A 15,019-nucleotide genomic window follows, 5' to 3' on the forward strand; every position below is an offset into this window, starting at 1 on the left:
TTACTACCCATGCAAATCAGCAAAGACAAACTAAGTTCAATAAATGCTATTTTCTAAGCAGTACATCAGAATTAAGTTAGTTGTCAGACTAAAATTCCCTTCAAAACAAACCTTTTCAATTATTAATGCGACTGGGAGCTTTAATAAATTTAATCCTTATAGCAAATTAACAAAATAAAATTATTAAAGAACTATCTATCTTCAGTCAAATTTTTATCTTGCACAGACACTGGGTATTTCATTAACTAATCCTAAATCCTAATTCAATGCAATTCTGCAAACACTGGAACATATATAACTCAGATAATTAACTTCATTGATTTCAGTAGGATTATTCACCTGAATAATGCTATGCACAAATATAAGTGCTTCCTATATTGGGCCTGAAAAATATAACACTCTTTACTATAAAACATTCACTAATAAAAATAACTGCCTTGTTACAGTATATATTAAATAAACTCAGTTGTTAACATCAGTTTTGAAAGCAGTGGATTATAAAACAATATAAACTTTTTGAGGATTTGCCATTTAGAATGATACTGATTTCATTTTAAACACTTTTTACCATGGGTTCCATGTATGGGTTGACATAACTCAAGAAATTGATGTTCTCCATATTTTAGTTCTCTGTTGCTGAAGCTATGTCGCAGCATCCACATGGGCCACAACGACTATGTACCTCATGTCTGTAGAGTATGTTGCGCCTCCGAGGATTTAAGTGTTATGCTCAAAACCTCATTCCGTTATACCAATGAGACAGAGAAGTATCATCCATACTCTCTCACAGAGGCTACTTAGTTAAAGCTGCTTGAGCCACAGATAAGAGCATGGCTGCCTTGTGTTTCCGAGTACATTCAAGTACAGCTTTTTTTGTGGTATTTGTACTGCTACTGCACTCCTGGTGACATCTGGCTCACAGCAGCCTTGGAGATTGCTCTGTGATCACTACGATCAGGAGCAGCTGCTCCTAGTTTCTTTCTGAACAGCTTTCTCGGGGACAAATTCTGTTTGTGTTAATATTTGATTTTGAAAGATTTTCTGCTGTGTTTATTTGCAGAGCAAGAGCTTGCATGCTCCCTAGAAGGATTCAGGTGTGCTTGAACCTTCTTTCCATGCAATCAGTGGGCATTTTGCAAATATTTGGCTATATGAGAAACCAACTATGCAGAGACCGTAATGCATAATCACTATTTTAGTATTGCCTGTTGCACTTAAAATTCAAAAATGATCTGCACTAGGGAACAAAAAGATCTGGTGCACTGTGTCAGTGGTGGCTACAAAAATACGGTTACTTTGCACCAACTGTTACAATTCCTGCTTCTCCCACCTGGCATAACTGCGAAATATCGCAGTGATGCATCCTATGAGATAATACATCCAGCCTTGAAGAAATTATCTCATCTCTCCACCCTATTGTTCCATATACTTAACACACTATTCTTTTTAAAACAGATTTGTGTAATGCTGCACCATATTGACAATTTGCCCTTGTGGCAAGCAAGTTTTTTCTGAAAAAAGCCTGAAGCTTAAAATATGAATTGCTGATATCTAACAGCAGCATCTTCAGCAGAAGGGGATAACTAACTGGTTTATAAGCTATGTTACACATCCTGTTACATCATCACCACTTGACACAGAGGCAATTAAACTCCTGCCTAGCAGAAGGTGGGCCTTGTACTTCTGCAGCAGTCCAACTCCCCCAGAAAGCGTTATACAAGAGTAGAGTAAGTAGGCAATCACCTAAAAAAACAGATTCTGATCTCTCCTGGGAAGACATAAATCAGCTACAGTTGCACACTATGAATAATTACTCTGGAGTACACAAGAAATACCTTATCTTGTTACAATCACACTCTTCAGGTCGCTTCTTCTTCAGATGACCTCTCACCTCCCTCAGGTTTTTTATTTTATTTTGCAAAGTTTCAATCTAAAAAAAAGTAAAGACACAGGTTAAAATAACACAGCATGATTTACTGCTCAAATCCATTCTGTTGTCACCAAATGCTTCCTTTTCACCACCTCCCATGACTCCCACCACTAACAAGCCTTTTCAGATTATCTACCTTTCCAAAAGGCAACTACGCAGGAGGAAGCCTTGCGGGTACAGTCTGCCTGCTTTGATTACTGAATGTGAATGTGGAATGTGGCAGTGGGGGAATGGGGGGCACACGGCCTCAGGTAGACAACCACTCCTGGTTCCACTGTGATTTTTCCTCTTGTGCTCAACAGCACATTTGCAAGGGGAGAAAGGTTACTCAAAGGAAAATGAAGCCCTTAAATTTTAGCCTGTTATGAACCTGAGAAGGGGATGGGGAGGGAGTGCTCTGAAGTCCCCTCTTCAGAGCTTCTGAAAAAGAAAAGCAGCAAGGCTCCATCATTTTGTATGGCAGTCTTTAGCAACGTCTGGCCACATGGGATATGGATTAGCAGTTAATTGTGCCACCCACATAGTTTATTTTTAACTGCCTCTTTTTTTTCAGTAAATGAAACTCCTGCTTTTGTTCAGTCTAGCTCACACACACTGTGGCCCACTTCCACTCAGATGGGTATTATAGGCTTCTACCTCGGTTCTTTACACAGCAGAAAAAACAAAGTAATCCAGTGTGAACAACAAAGTTACTGCAAAACTACCATTAGACATTAGTGACCATAAGTCTAGTGGAAGCACATGGCTGCTGAAGCATAGGCAGGACAGAGTGTTCAAGAAAAATACACAAAGAATCCAGCCCTGTGACCCTAAATCAGAAACACAACAGGACAGAAGCGAGCTCTCATTTTCTTTGGCACTCCATATAGCCTACATTTTCTCAAGAAAAAAAGAATTAGAAGAGTACAGTGATACTGAAATTGCCCTTTTTTAATCCTAGCAGAGCTAGTAAGTTTTTCAGTATCTATCTGCCTTGCACCGTGTCAATCAGTACCACAAAAGGCAGCCAACAAGTTCTTACATAGGACTTTGCTGTGAATTCATATAATTTGGTAAGAGATTACAGGAGAGCCTTTTTTTATGCTTCTCTTTGGCATTTGTTCCACCATTATCTGGTCCTTAGAAGGCTGCCTCTTTCACACACAACGTGTGAAGGGTTTGAGCCTATATTCTTCAATATAAGCAACAAAAATGTCAGATTAGGTTTTATAGGCAAATTTCATAGGGCAAATTATCTCCAGGTTCTTCATATCCACAAGCCTAAGGAAAACGAATTCAATTCCAAAGTGCAAGGGTTAAACACAAGCAAGGAAAATAAATAATTCTAGAAGCACCGAAACTAATGAAGCTCGCTTTTCCTTGGGCTTATGTTTGACAGTTGAAGGCCTCTTTTTGAGAGGTACATTGGGGAGCAGGGCTAATAAGATGTGAAAAAGACCCAGATGAAATTTTTCCCAGGATGGGGACACTTCTAAGTCTCTCATTTATCTCATAAGGCTTATGACATTTCTCAGCTGTTGCTTCAGTTGCAGTTCTCTGCTCCACTCAGCATCTTGTCTTCACAAACTTCTAACAACTTAATTATCTCTGAAATATCTATTCTGACATCAGCCAGCAAGTTCAAAAGGTTCCAGGGAGGGACACAGATACCCAGAGGCAGACAGACACAGTCAGCATGATCCTATCAGCCCACAGAAAACCAAGCTAAAAACACACACTGAAAATGCATGACTGATAACATCACTGACCTCGTGGTCAATATGAAGTTTATGGTCCTTCCAAGCTTGCAGTGACCTGTACAGATCTGTGTCACACTGAACGGTATCATTCTCCAGGATATAGCACCTTGGCATGGGAAAGCAAACAATATTTATTATAGTGGATACACTCATACAGAGCAATGCAAACAGCTGGTTTTAATAACACAACTCCAGGACAGATGAGAAGCCAGATTGGAAATGACATGCAGAATTAAAAAAAGCAACGTTCATTCAAGAGAAGAAGCGTGTGCTATGAGCCAGGAAAGACGTTTGGGTTTGAGTTGCCATGGAAATTTTTCAGAAGTAGAAAAATTCAAGGAGAATATTCCTATCAAGCAGAACCTGTTGACTGCTTAATTTCTATATGTAAATTGTGCTGCACAGAGTTCTTGCTTATTCATTAGGCTGTCTACATAAATAATCTCTACTAACTAGCAAGCACAGAAAGCATTAGTCAGAAGCAATTTCCCAATGCATAATTAAGCGATACAGGGGTAGGGGCAAGGATAAAGTACTTCTTTATAAGATGTATTACTACACCATAAAGAAAAGGGGAAAAAAAAACCAAACAAAGAAATTTTGCTGTTTTCTACAAAGGAGATAACATTTTTCAAAGATATCTCCCTGACCTCAAAGGCAAAACACCCTCTGACAATTTTAAGTGCTTATGTTTCACTAATTTCTAGTGCAATCCAGGTTTTAAAATTCTTTCAAAAACAAACAAACAAACGCTTGACAGATTTACCTGAGAAGTGTATTAGGGGTCAACAAATACTATGTAGTCATTTTTGAATGCTTGTTTAAATTAAAGCTAAGTATTTTCAATACTCCTTTATTTTCTTTTAACCACCTTGCACATGTTGTCCCACTGCCTTCTTTTCTGCAAGTGTTCCTGGGGACTCCTCATGAATTATGCACAACCTTCCTGACAGTTCCTTGTATAGATTTGGGATTCACCCAGTAAGGCAGCAAAAATCAATTTAACTTGTTCCAGAAGAAAAGCACAAATAGAGATTTATGGGTCCCGAACATTCGTGAGAGCTGGGGTAAGAGGGCACAATTCTCTGCTGTCAACCTAGCTACGTTTCCTCGTATTAGCGAGTCTCTAACCCTGTAAACAGAAGTCAAATGGAAACCACGGATTTCAACAGCAGCTAACTGGCTCATGCATGTTTACATGAGCTAGTCATTAAGCAATTTAACGCACGTAATCAATAATGATTGGTGGGTTTCCTGATAATTCACAAGTGGAAATGGTGACTAAACTAATTAAGTACAGTTGAAGATACATCATCAGTCCCTAGACTTGCACACTGAGGAAAAGATTTTTAGCTATTAGAGTGCTCAGACAATTCCCTCACCTCTCTCTCAGTATGTTCCATTTCCCAATGCTCCTGGTCCATCCAGCTTCATTCATAATATAGATTTTCCTTTCCTAGCACTGGCTACAGAAAGCTCCGAGAGGCTGCTTCCTCCCTTAGGACTCATTTGGTGTTTGAAATACAAAGCAACCTATGACATGAAACCAGGCCATACTCCAGTTAGAGCCTTAGGTCTTCAGACAGGCCAGGTTACCCACTGCACACTGAGATCTCCATGGGTAGAGCCTTTCCTGGTTTCACATAGGTGTACACACAACTGTTGCAAACAGTTTTGCTTGTCCTCACTGGAAACACGCACTGATCAGTGATTACTGTCTCCAAATGAGACAGCAGAAGACATAAAAGCACTGCTGTAGTTCCTCAGTAGCTTCATTCCCCTCTGTACATAACAAAACTAAAACAAAACCGAAAGCTGTTGTACAGATGAGAATAAGAATTTTAGTGAAGCTGGACTGGGTATCCCAAAGGGACACAATATGCTTATCACAAGTGAACACAGCCATTTATGTAAAGTAGCCACTTAAGCAGCAAAAGCTTTTAGAAATATACCACATGCACTCACCTGTGTGTCACTTTTATTAGGTTAGGGGCTGTATACTCTGCAATGCCACCAGTGCCACTGTATTCCCCCATGTCTTTATCTTCCTCCTCATGAAGAATAGCCCTCTGCATCTTGTGCCGCTTGGTGATGTTTCTTGGTAAGACAGGTTGGTATCCATCCTCTAAACCCAACTTATAAATGGCTCCATCCAGCTCAACAGATACAGAACGGATAGACCGATTCCGGACATAGCTTTGTTTGTATTCTGTGTAGAAAAGGAAGTGAAAGGATTAAGAGGGGGAGAAACAGCATGTTACAATTTGATCCTCTTTGTGGTTCTTGGGAGGAAAACCCAGCCCATACTGTGACATCTGGAATTAACTGGATGACAAATGGTGTTTGTTGCAGCTGTCCTCTGAGCTGCTGCTTCATTACCTTTTGCAGGGATAGATGGATACCTTAAGGCATGAGAGAGAGGGCAGATATAATGCAAATGCACAAGGATGGCAGAGAGGAAAGAAAATGTACTTGTCCAACATCACTTTGAGAGCAAACAGCTCGAAGAGACTCTGCTCTTCCCCCCAGGAGTCACTAGATGGCAGTAAGACCTTAAAAAATAACCATGACGGGTCACCACAGCAAGGTCTTCGGTCATCCTTACAGACTAGTTCTCTACTGTTTTCTACTGTTCACCGTAGAATGCTCCACTGCTAGGACTCCTGCAACACTTCCTTGAAATTGTCCCAAGTATTCTCAGTGTTCAGCCTCAGCCTTTTCTCAATTCTACACTCATTATTCAAGGTAAGATGTTTGATCTTTTCAGGAGAGATAATATCTGAATCCTTACTTTTATCCACATCTAATTCTTTTCTTTGCAATTATTTTCTTGATGTGCAGACCAGTCAGTGAGTTTGTACACGAAAGCACCACCCTCCAGTGCTATGCAATGCCTCAGACTTTGCTTCTGCATTTGCAGCCCAAAGGCAAAATGAAACATTTGCTACAAATTGTCACTACGCAGTATGAGATCCTCATTGATCTTTTTGCCATTACTGGTTTCCAAAGTTCTCTGTCCCGATGCAAATCCCCAGAGCTCCTCTTCTGTTTGGTCTGGAATGGCACAAATACATCCTAGTTATGGAGTCTAAATCCATATCTAAACTTCCCTACTGTATGATGGGGTCCATCTCTGACCATATTTCCTGCTCACTGCCAACGACTGCTCAGAGTCACTCATTACACTAAGCATAATCATCTCGTTCCTTGAGAAAATTCTCCCCCTTGCCCAGTGCCTGAGTCTTCGCTCTGTATATGAGGTGTGGAGTCATCTAAGACATTACTGCAAACAATTGAGTCCCTTGGCTCCTCCAGTCACCTCTCCTCTACACAGACTTGAAACACACAGCACATCTCACAAGAATGGGACTTCCTTCTGCAATCTGATAAGGGGAAAACTCAACCAATGTGCCAAATGAGAAGACCAATCTTTCTTTCTTGCAATCCCAAGCTCCACAGAAAAACCAACTTTCTCTATGGGATAATCTCCACAGCAAAACAAGCAGGGGGAAAAAAGGAATGGGAGGCAGAACAACCAAAATTGACAAATATTCATGTCAATTGGCATGCTTTGGCATTAACACAGAGTGACTTTTTTCAAGAAGCCTTACATTAAATCCAAATGGATCACAAAGTCTCAAAAGCCATTTTGCAGACTGTGGGAAGAGAAATAAACATCTCCTCCCACCTGAAACTGGTCCAAGCACTATATTCTTGTCAGCGCCACACACAGAAAGTAGAATACCAGCTGGATTGTCTGGCTTTGCACATTTTCCACCCGTGGTTCAAAGTTTATTGCTGATATTAAGCCAGGTGAGTCACTGCCGAAGGGGAAAAAAAAACCAAAAGACCAACCCTATTTCAGGCACCCATTCAGGAAATGTTTGACTAAATGACAAGGAAACTCCCATCTTTTCAGAAGTAGGAGGAAGTTCCAAAAAGCTACACCCTAACAATTATATTCGAAGTATAAACTCCCATTTCTTTAATTGTTCCCTCATTTCATCTTGTTAAGCTAAGCCAACCAACAATTTACCTTCCTTCCAAGTCTAACATGCCAATCCAGCATGTCGGACCCTCAGCAGATAGCTGCAGGGAACTGTCGTCTACACACGTCCCTGAAGAATTAGAACCCAGGACTTACTCCTCCCTTGCAGCCAAACTAACTCAGCCTTACAATGAACAAATTGGTCTGGAGTGAGACAGCTCATAAAGGAGTTGTTGTATTGCTTTATCGCAACGTGCTATCCACAGCACTGACTCAGCACTGTGATTAGTACCAAACTCCATTATTTTCAGAGGAAGTGGTTAAAATACTTAATAGGATCAATATTCATCTGTGCTGTGCTCTCCCACCTGCAAAGTGCACTGCAGGCATAAATACCAATGTCTAATTACACATTAGTCGATCCTCCCTCAAGTTTAAGTTTTACTCTCCAATTCATTTACCTGTGTACCCAACCCACAAACAAAGTAGATCTTAAGGCTCTTAAATATTTGGCTCAAAACACCTATACTCCCTTTTCCAAGTTATTAAAGTTTGGCTTTGGTAAGTTCTATGTGTCCTGATGGCTCTCTTCCTCTGGTCTTACAGAAGCCAGCTGTCTTATAGATGGTACTGCTGAAAAGTTGCATCCTCAGAATCAAGTCTGGACATGGAGTCCAGAGAAATTTAAGCCTAAGAAAGCTAACTACGTTTCAGTGCCCCGCTCATCCAGCTGTGTCTCCTTGGACCACTTGACAAGCATGCTTGTCTTCGCTGGAGCCTGAAAAGAAGTACACTGTTCTGGTCCAGATTTCCCCAGACAGTCTAGAGTCTCAAACACACCTGATTTTTTACAACTATTTTTTGGTAGCATCTCAGCTTTCAACACTGTCTAGTGAAAGCATGAACTGCAGTATCCAAAATTATTATCCAACAGAATAAAGCAAAGCAATGTTGTATTATAAAACCATAAACTTCATATCTGACATAAACATACCCAGCCTTCAGGTTTATATTTAACTCTCCTTACATCTTCATCACTCAAGCCTTATTACTTCTTTTGCAGCCGCCAAATTCATGATTTAACACTGAGATCATTTGGAAATGATAGTTCTCTCAGGGATAACTGAGAAGACTGTAACCAACTGTAACTACTGTATGGCAATTTCCCCAAAACAGGAGCATGACTGCTCAGCAGGAGCACTGCAGAAGACAGAGAACTCTTGGTCTTCCCTGTTGACACTTACCCTACGTAGGTATTTTGGATCTGATGTATTTTCCAGCATCACAATGACGATAGAACAAGCCAGTATGCAAGGATTCTGCTTCTACATGTGCCACAAGGAAAATATTCACCACTAGCCTCATGAATTCCTGCTTGACATTTCCCAGTAATGTCTATATATTTTCCAGAATTTTGTAGAGAAGAAGCATTTTTTTCTATAACACCAAAGTAAAATTAGGCACTTCAAAGTCCAATTTTTGAAAATATCTCATGTCTAGAAATACGGATAAAGGTTTAGAGGTGTTTTTCCTTGGGCATTATGTACCATGGGATTTCTAGAAATCTTATTTTGAATCTGTGTCCTTAAATATTTCAAAGAGGAAAAAAATAAACAAAAAACCCCTTTCTTACATCCTTACATGCAGTTTCTCACAACTGCCATTAAAAATTATACTTCAAATGCATTATCTTTAAAGTAGCTGATGTTCAGGTTTGGGTCTTGTTTTTTTTAATAACAAAGGTCATTTTGCTCCAACATTGAGACTATATCAAAAGAAAAACAAATGACATGAAAATTGGAATAAAAAAGCACTAGCCCCTTTGTACACACTTCTGTTTGTTGTTTACAAATCTGTGTGGCCTATCATCATTTCTCTTCATGCAGCTTAATAGCTCCTTTAATCACATGCACTTGTTCATCACAGGAGGAGGAGATCAAATCCACAGCAAGAAAAACATAATAGACCACAACACAGCCAAAGATTTTAAGTGCTCACTACTACTTTAAACTTTCTTCCTACTGCAAAGCTTTGTTTAATCTTTCTTACAAAAATAAAAACATATTAAAGAAAATAAAGAGGACACACAAATGCAAACATTCCTGACACCCCAACCCAGATATACCGAATAGTAATGCTTACGTGTTTCTAGCATGTGAGAGCTTTGCAGGTGAGTTGTGTATTTGTACATGGCCCAAATGGCATGTACATGACATGACCCTGTTTTGCAACTGAATCGACTCAATTTAGAAAACATTGTTGCCTGCTAAATGCATCAGTGCACCTGACAATGGGTCTAGACCATGCCTACATTAGAAAGTAATTATTTTATCAAAACATTTGGTGCTTCAGCCCTTCTATCAGCAATTTATTCTGGTCTTTTAGAGCACATGTTCTCAGTACACATGATTGGTTTTAATCTTTCTAAGAGACCAATTCTCATACCCCCATCACGGTTTGCAACACACTTGACGCACCCTAGAAGCAGGGCATCCAATTTAGTTTTTCTGCAAATGACTGTAGATTAGAATCCGTCAAAATTGCTCTGCAAATCCATCTCTCTTGTGCATGATAGAAGGGAGTGATCAGGGTGTTTCCTTCAAAACTACACTATTGCTGTGAACTAAAGCATTCATGCGGATGTGACCCTAGTCCAGTTTGAAACTTCTATTTTCTATTTAGCTGTTGTTCAATCTGATGAATAGCATTTACTGACGTTCAAGTAGGGCAGCAGTATGATGCCATGCACTCATCCAATTCCAAGTAGCAGACCCCAAAGATGCCCTCAGAACTATGCAACCCAGCACAGATTGCGCTTTATCCCAAGTCTCATGAAACAGGTCATAAAAATCCAAATACACATCATCAGTATTCAGGTCACCCTCTCACCATTCACAATCCAGTGAGCCAGCTTTCTAGGTAAGCTGTTTAGAAAAACCTTGGTATGTTACCTTGACTTGTATTGCTTTGTGCTCATTTGCGTCCAGTGTGCGATTTATTAGGTAAGTGCATGTAAAAGAATAGCCAACACCAAATCAAAGAGTCTGTGTCAATAGGTCCAAGCTAACCTCATCGACTGTATGGCACACCCTGGATGTGGGCAGAGGGACAAACAAAGCATCTGTGGAGTCAATTATTTTACTCAAGACACAAGCAATGGGAACATGATTGTCAAGATCCTATATTATGCTGCTACAGTTTATGCCAATGAGGCAAGTGAGCTGAAGGCTATAGTATAAACTCTGCCTCTTCTGAGCAGAACATAGGGAAAAAAACACCATTCTGACACCTCTGCTACAGGGAACAACCTTCACTTTTTTTACCTCAACCTCCTTCATACATAAACCAAAGGTAATTATACACTTAACCACCTCCTCTGGATGTTGTGAAAATTAGTTAATGTTTAGGAAGCATGACACACATGAAAAGTACTTAAGTAAGTGTTAAGTATTATTAGATAGCATTATGTTGCCCTCACTTAAATTGTTTTCCTCTTCTTATTTAAGTGCCTTCGATCTACTCCTGTTACTTGACTCCCCATGACTGAACTTTCTTCTGCGTGACTTCAAAAAAAAAAAAAGTTAATTGAACTGCAAGTTCTAGTGTTATTTAAAGATTATCTGCTGTGCCACATATTTAAACAGCAAGTATAGTTGAGTAATTTCATCCTGGAACCAATAATTTTTTTCAACTAAAAATTAGCTTAGTAGGTACTAATCAGCTTGCAAGGCAAATATAATGGGAGAAAATCAATTTAAACTCTGTTTGAAGCTTGTGCCAGGTCATTATACAGAAAGACTAATCTGCTAAATAATTAAGGCTCTGTATTTGTGGAGTGAGACGAAAGAAACATTACATGTGAATAATAATTCTGTGCTGCTGTTTGCCTCTTTAATCTATAATTAGACTATGTACTTCAAATATAGATGTTAGTCTGACTAAGGTTTAATAGAGAGCCAGTGGAATGGGCTTTCTGCAAAAGCACCTGATCTGTGCCAAGGAAACTAGAAACAGAGTCATCCCCTTTGGATGTGATGTCTGGTTAAAAGTCAGCCTTGTCTCTGCTGACTGAGCGCAAGGAAATTATGTTAGAAGCAAGCAGCTTCTGTAACAAAGCACACGCATCCTTATTAAAAATAAATCACTGCAGTAACGGCCCCAGGCATTGCAGTACCTACTGAAAACTGGAGTATTTGCTGTAAAGCACTGCTCAACTTTCATGGCCTATGTAAGGATGTGCTACTACTCCAGTGTGTGTACTGCATTTCCCAGTTTTGAAAGACATAAATACAGGACCCTATTTTGGATCAAAACACTCCTCTTCCTACAGACAGCGGTATTTTCAAATCTGATTGCCCAATAAGAGGCACACTGTTTCATAGGTAGATACACAGTAAATATGCTGACAGAATTCAATGCCCACGAAAATCAGACAATTATCTGTGTTACTGAACAAACTCATAACAGTTTTCTAAGGCAGAGACAGAAGGTACAGTGGGTTCACTTACTTTTCTTGGAGAAGAGTTTCTTTCTCCGTCCGACATGGCTCAGCTTGTATTCGTTCTCTTCACAGCTGCAGTCTTCACTATTCCTGCTGTAATACTTGGGCAAAATATTGGAGGTGCCTTTGCTGTTGCCTGCAGCTGCCAAGTTCGCCATTCCCTTGCACTTGTGTAGCTTGAGCTTTCCACTGGCATCTTCCACACACTGCCATTTCTGGAAGAAAAATTTGGTCATTAAAACTCTGTCCCAACTGTGCTTTGTCTAATGGCCAGCTCCAGTGATCTATCAGAGATTCCTTGTTGTAGTAAGCTAAGGCTCATCTATCTCCCAGTACCAAAACAGATTTTTTGTAATCTTCCATTTTCAGACAAAACAGGAACTCTTTGGAACACTCTTGCATTTGTTTCTTGGAGGCAGAACAATGGGAATTTCTTAACAAAATCAGTACTATAGCTAAAAACATGGAGGTGACAAGCGACAATTTTAAGAAGCATAACTGTGGCATAAAGCAAGGACATTCAAGCCTTATCCACAGATTTGAAAAGAATCCTTGCCTACCAGCAAGTGTGTTTCTCAGGCTGGCAGGAATCTATGCCACTATTATGCCATTAAAACAGCACCAAGCACCAGGCCTGAATATAATCTCAGCCCCATCCCATACTCTACAAGAAGGGAAAAAATTTTTTGGAGAAGTCTCCTTCTCTTTCCTAGTTCAAATGCCTGATGGTGGGATGATTTTATCCAAGTTGTGGATTCCTTTACTTTAAAGATCTGGTCTGAGCTGGGTATCTAGATTCATTCTATAGTCAAAGACGAGGAACACTCACTTGCACGGTATAACTCACTTCATCCTAAAGTGGCCATATAAAAAAAGGTAAGAAAAAAGATTGCCCTGCAGAAGCGCCTGTTTCTCTTCACTGACCTTTAAAAGGGTCAGTATGACTGGATCAGCTATGGAAGTCTGTAGTTAGACGAGTTTATCTCTATCTTGAGTGTTTCTCTTAATAGCTTTTCCCATTCAACACCCTTGGGCTTAACTAGCAATGGTGAGCTGCACTGGATGCCTGTGAAGTGAGAACCCCCTCCCCTCTTCCACTTAAACCAGAGAAAAATCTCATCTCTAAATCTCCAGTTCTTCCTGTTACTCAAAACCTGAAGTAACTTGCTTATAGCTCCCTTTGTGCTGCTGTCAGAGCTGTGCAAAAGGCAAGGGAGTTTAGCCACCTTCAATCCGGCACAGAAGTTTTACCCACTTCCCAGATACATCACAAAATTATTTCACCTGCTCCTTTATTTATGAACACACTACTAGCTACAGAGCTAGGCTTTGAGATACATAAAAAACCCTCACAGTAGCAGTTGCTACTGCTTTAAAGAGAGACTCTCAGAAACACTTCAGCTTTTTGCTGAGTTTTGAGCGGCGTTCCTCTTTTTCCCTATTACAAAATCCTAAGTCTGTGCCTCCAGGACTCACTGGAATATTGAGAATTTTCCAAATAAAAGAACAGAAGGAAAACCAGCAACAGCTCCCAAGTGAGATGACATTTTACAGCAGCCTGCAGCTCTACAAGGGAGATTCAGTCACTTCAATTCCCACAGAGAGATGCGCGCAGACTAGGACAACAAAGCCTACATTTTCCATTGAAATACACTCCATTGTTTGCATGACAGCGAAGTAAGAAAACAGAAATCACTGTGCTTTTATAATACAGCATTTAACAGGAGTCAGAAGTGAACTGGCCAGTTACAGTGGATTTATCTATGTCCACAGGAGATCCGCTCATTTAAAACAATCAGAGTTTTATGGTGTGTCCACTTATTTCCTCAGACAATTGGATGCCAGGTCTCCTGAGCTGTAATTACTTCTTAGGTACACATATTGTGTCCAACCTCCTGTATCATCCAAGCCTTGCACTGATGCAGATAAACCTGGCTTAACTTTCAGCACAAGGAATCATCGGAAATCAATGAGACAACAGACAATGAATGAGACTGACAATAAGACATTGGAATCAGACATCTTTGCATGACTGTCTTCATCTGTAAAGCAGGTCACATTTACCTAGATGGGGTGTAGAACAAAAATAACCTTTGAAGAATAAATTACTGAGTCTTTTTTTTATTATTTTTTATAAATGCCTAACTTCAATTGATGCACAGACTGAGGTTTGAAGTAAAAGTTATTTTACTAGAATAAGCAACAGTTTCTTTCACAGTGAAAAAAAGATGTAAAAATGTTTGTTGCTGTTTCCCATTTCAATTCATCTGAATCTTATTTTTGAAAATATATGAACAAACTGCATTTTCTGCTCAGTAGAGCTCTATGCTGTAGGTGTCTGATACATGAAAAATGAAGATTCAACAGAGAGCAAGTTAAATGCCATGATGAGAACTATTGTAAATAAGTGCTCTGATGTGTGGCCCAAAAATACTTTTCTCTATTTCTTTCATCTCCTGTCAAGAAAGTGATGCTGATTTTTCCCCTCCAGGTGAACTGGAAAAAATCCTTTAATTTTTGGTGCAGTTTAAATCTTTCCAAGGCAGCTGTATGCTACAGTGAAAACATCTTAAAGGCTTTGCTGGAAGGGCACACTGTATGCATTAACAGGCCCACTGCTGAACGACTGCAGTGCAGAACTACGCAAATGACTTCAGAAGCAAACATTGAACATGGTGGGGGAGAAAAGTCTCCAGCTTTTACTTTTTTCCCAAAACAGATATGGGCACATGTGTGAATGTGTCTGGGATTCAACAACTTACCCTTGGTCTGCTTGTAAGTACAAACACAAATTCTCTAGCTCAATATCAGAGCTATATCAGTTGCAGTCATTTCCACAGGATGCTTTCAAACTTAGGAAA

General features: G+C 39.8%; 1 protein-coding gene across 3 annotated transcripts in view; it reads right to left on the reverse strand.

Moving 5' to 3' along the window:
- The window catches only part of SULF2 (sulfatase 2), a 169,809-nt gene that overhangs the window by 6,953 nt on the left and 147,837 nt on the right, over positions 1-15,019 (reverse strand). For all 3 annotated transcript variants that reach the window (XM_075517573.1, XM_075517572.1, XM_075517574.1), the window contains 4 exons: positions 12,166-12,373; positions 5,635-5,878; positions 3,679-3,775; positions 1,836-1,930 (listed from right to left, as the gene is read on the reverse strand). In XM_075517573.1, the coding sequence (XP_075373688.1) occupies positions 1,836-1,930; positions 3,679-3,775; positions 5,635-5,878; positions 12,166-12,373 (644 nt within the window). The remainder of the gene's footprint in view (positions 1-1,835; positions 1,931-3,678; positions 3,776-5,634; positions 5,879-12,165; positions 12,374-15,019) is intronic.

Source organism: Mycteria americana, chromosome 14, assembly GCF_035582795.1.
Source record: "Mycteria americana isolate JAX WOST 10 ecotype Jacksonville Zoo and Gardens chromosome 14, USCA_MyAme_1.0, whole genome shotgun sequence".
NCBI lineage: Eukaryota > Metazoa > Chordata > Aves > Ciconiiformes > Ciconiidae > Mycteria > Mycteria americana.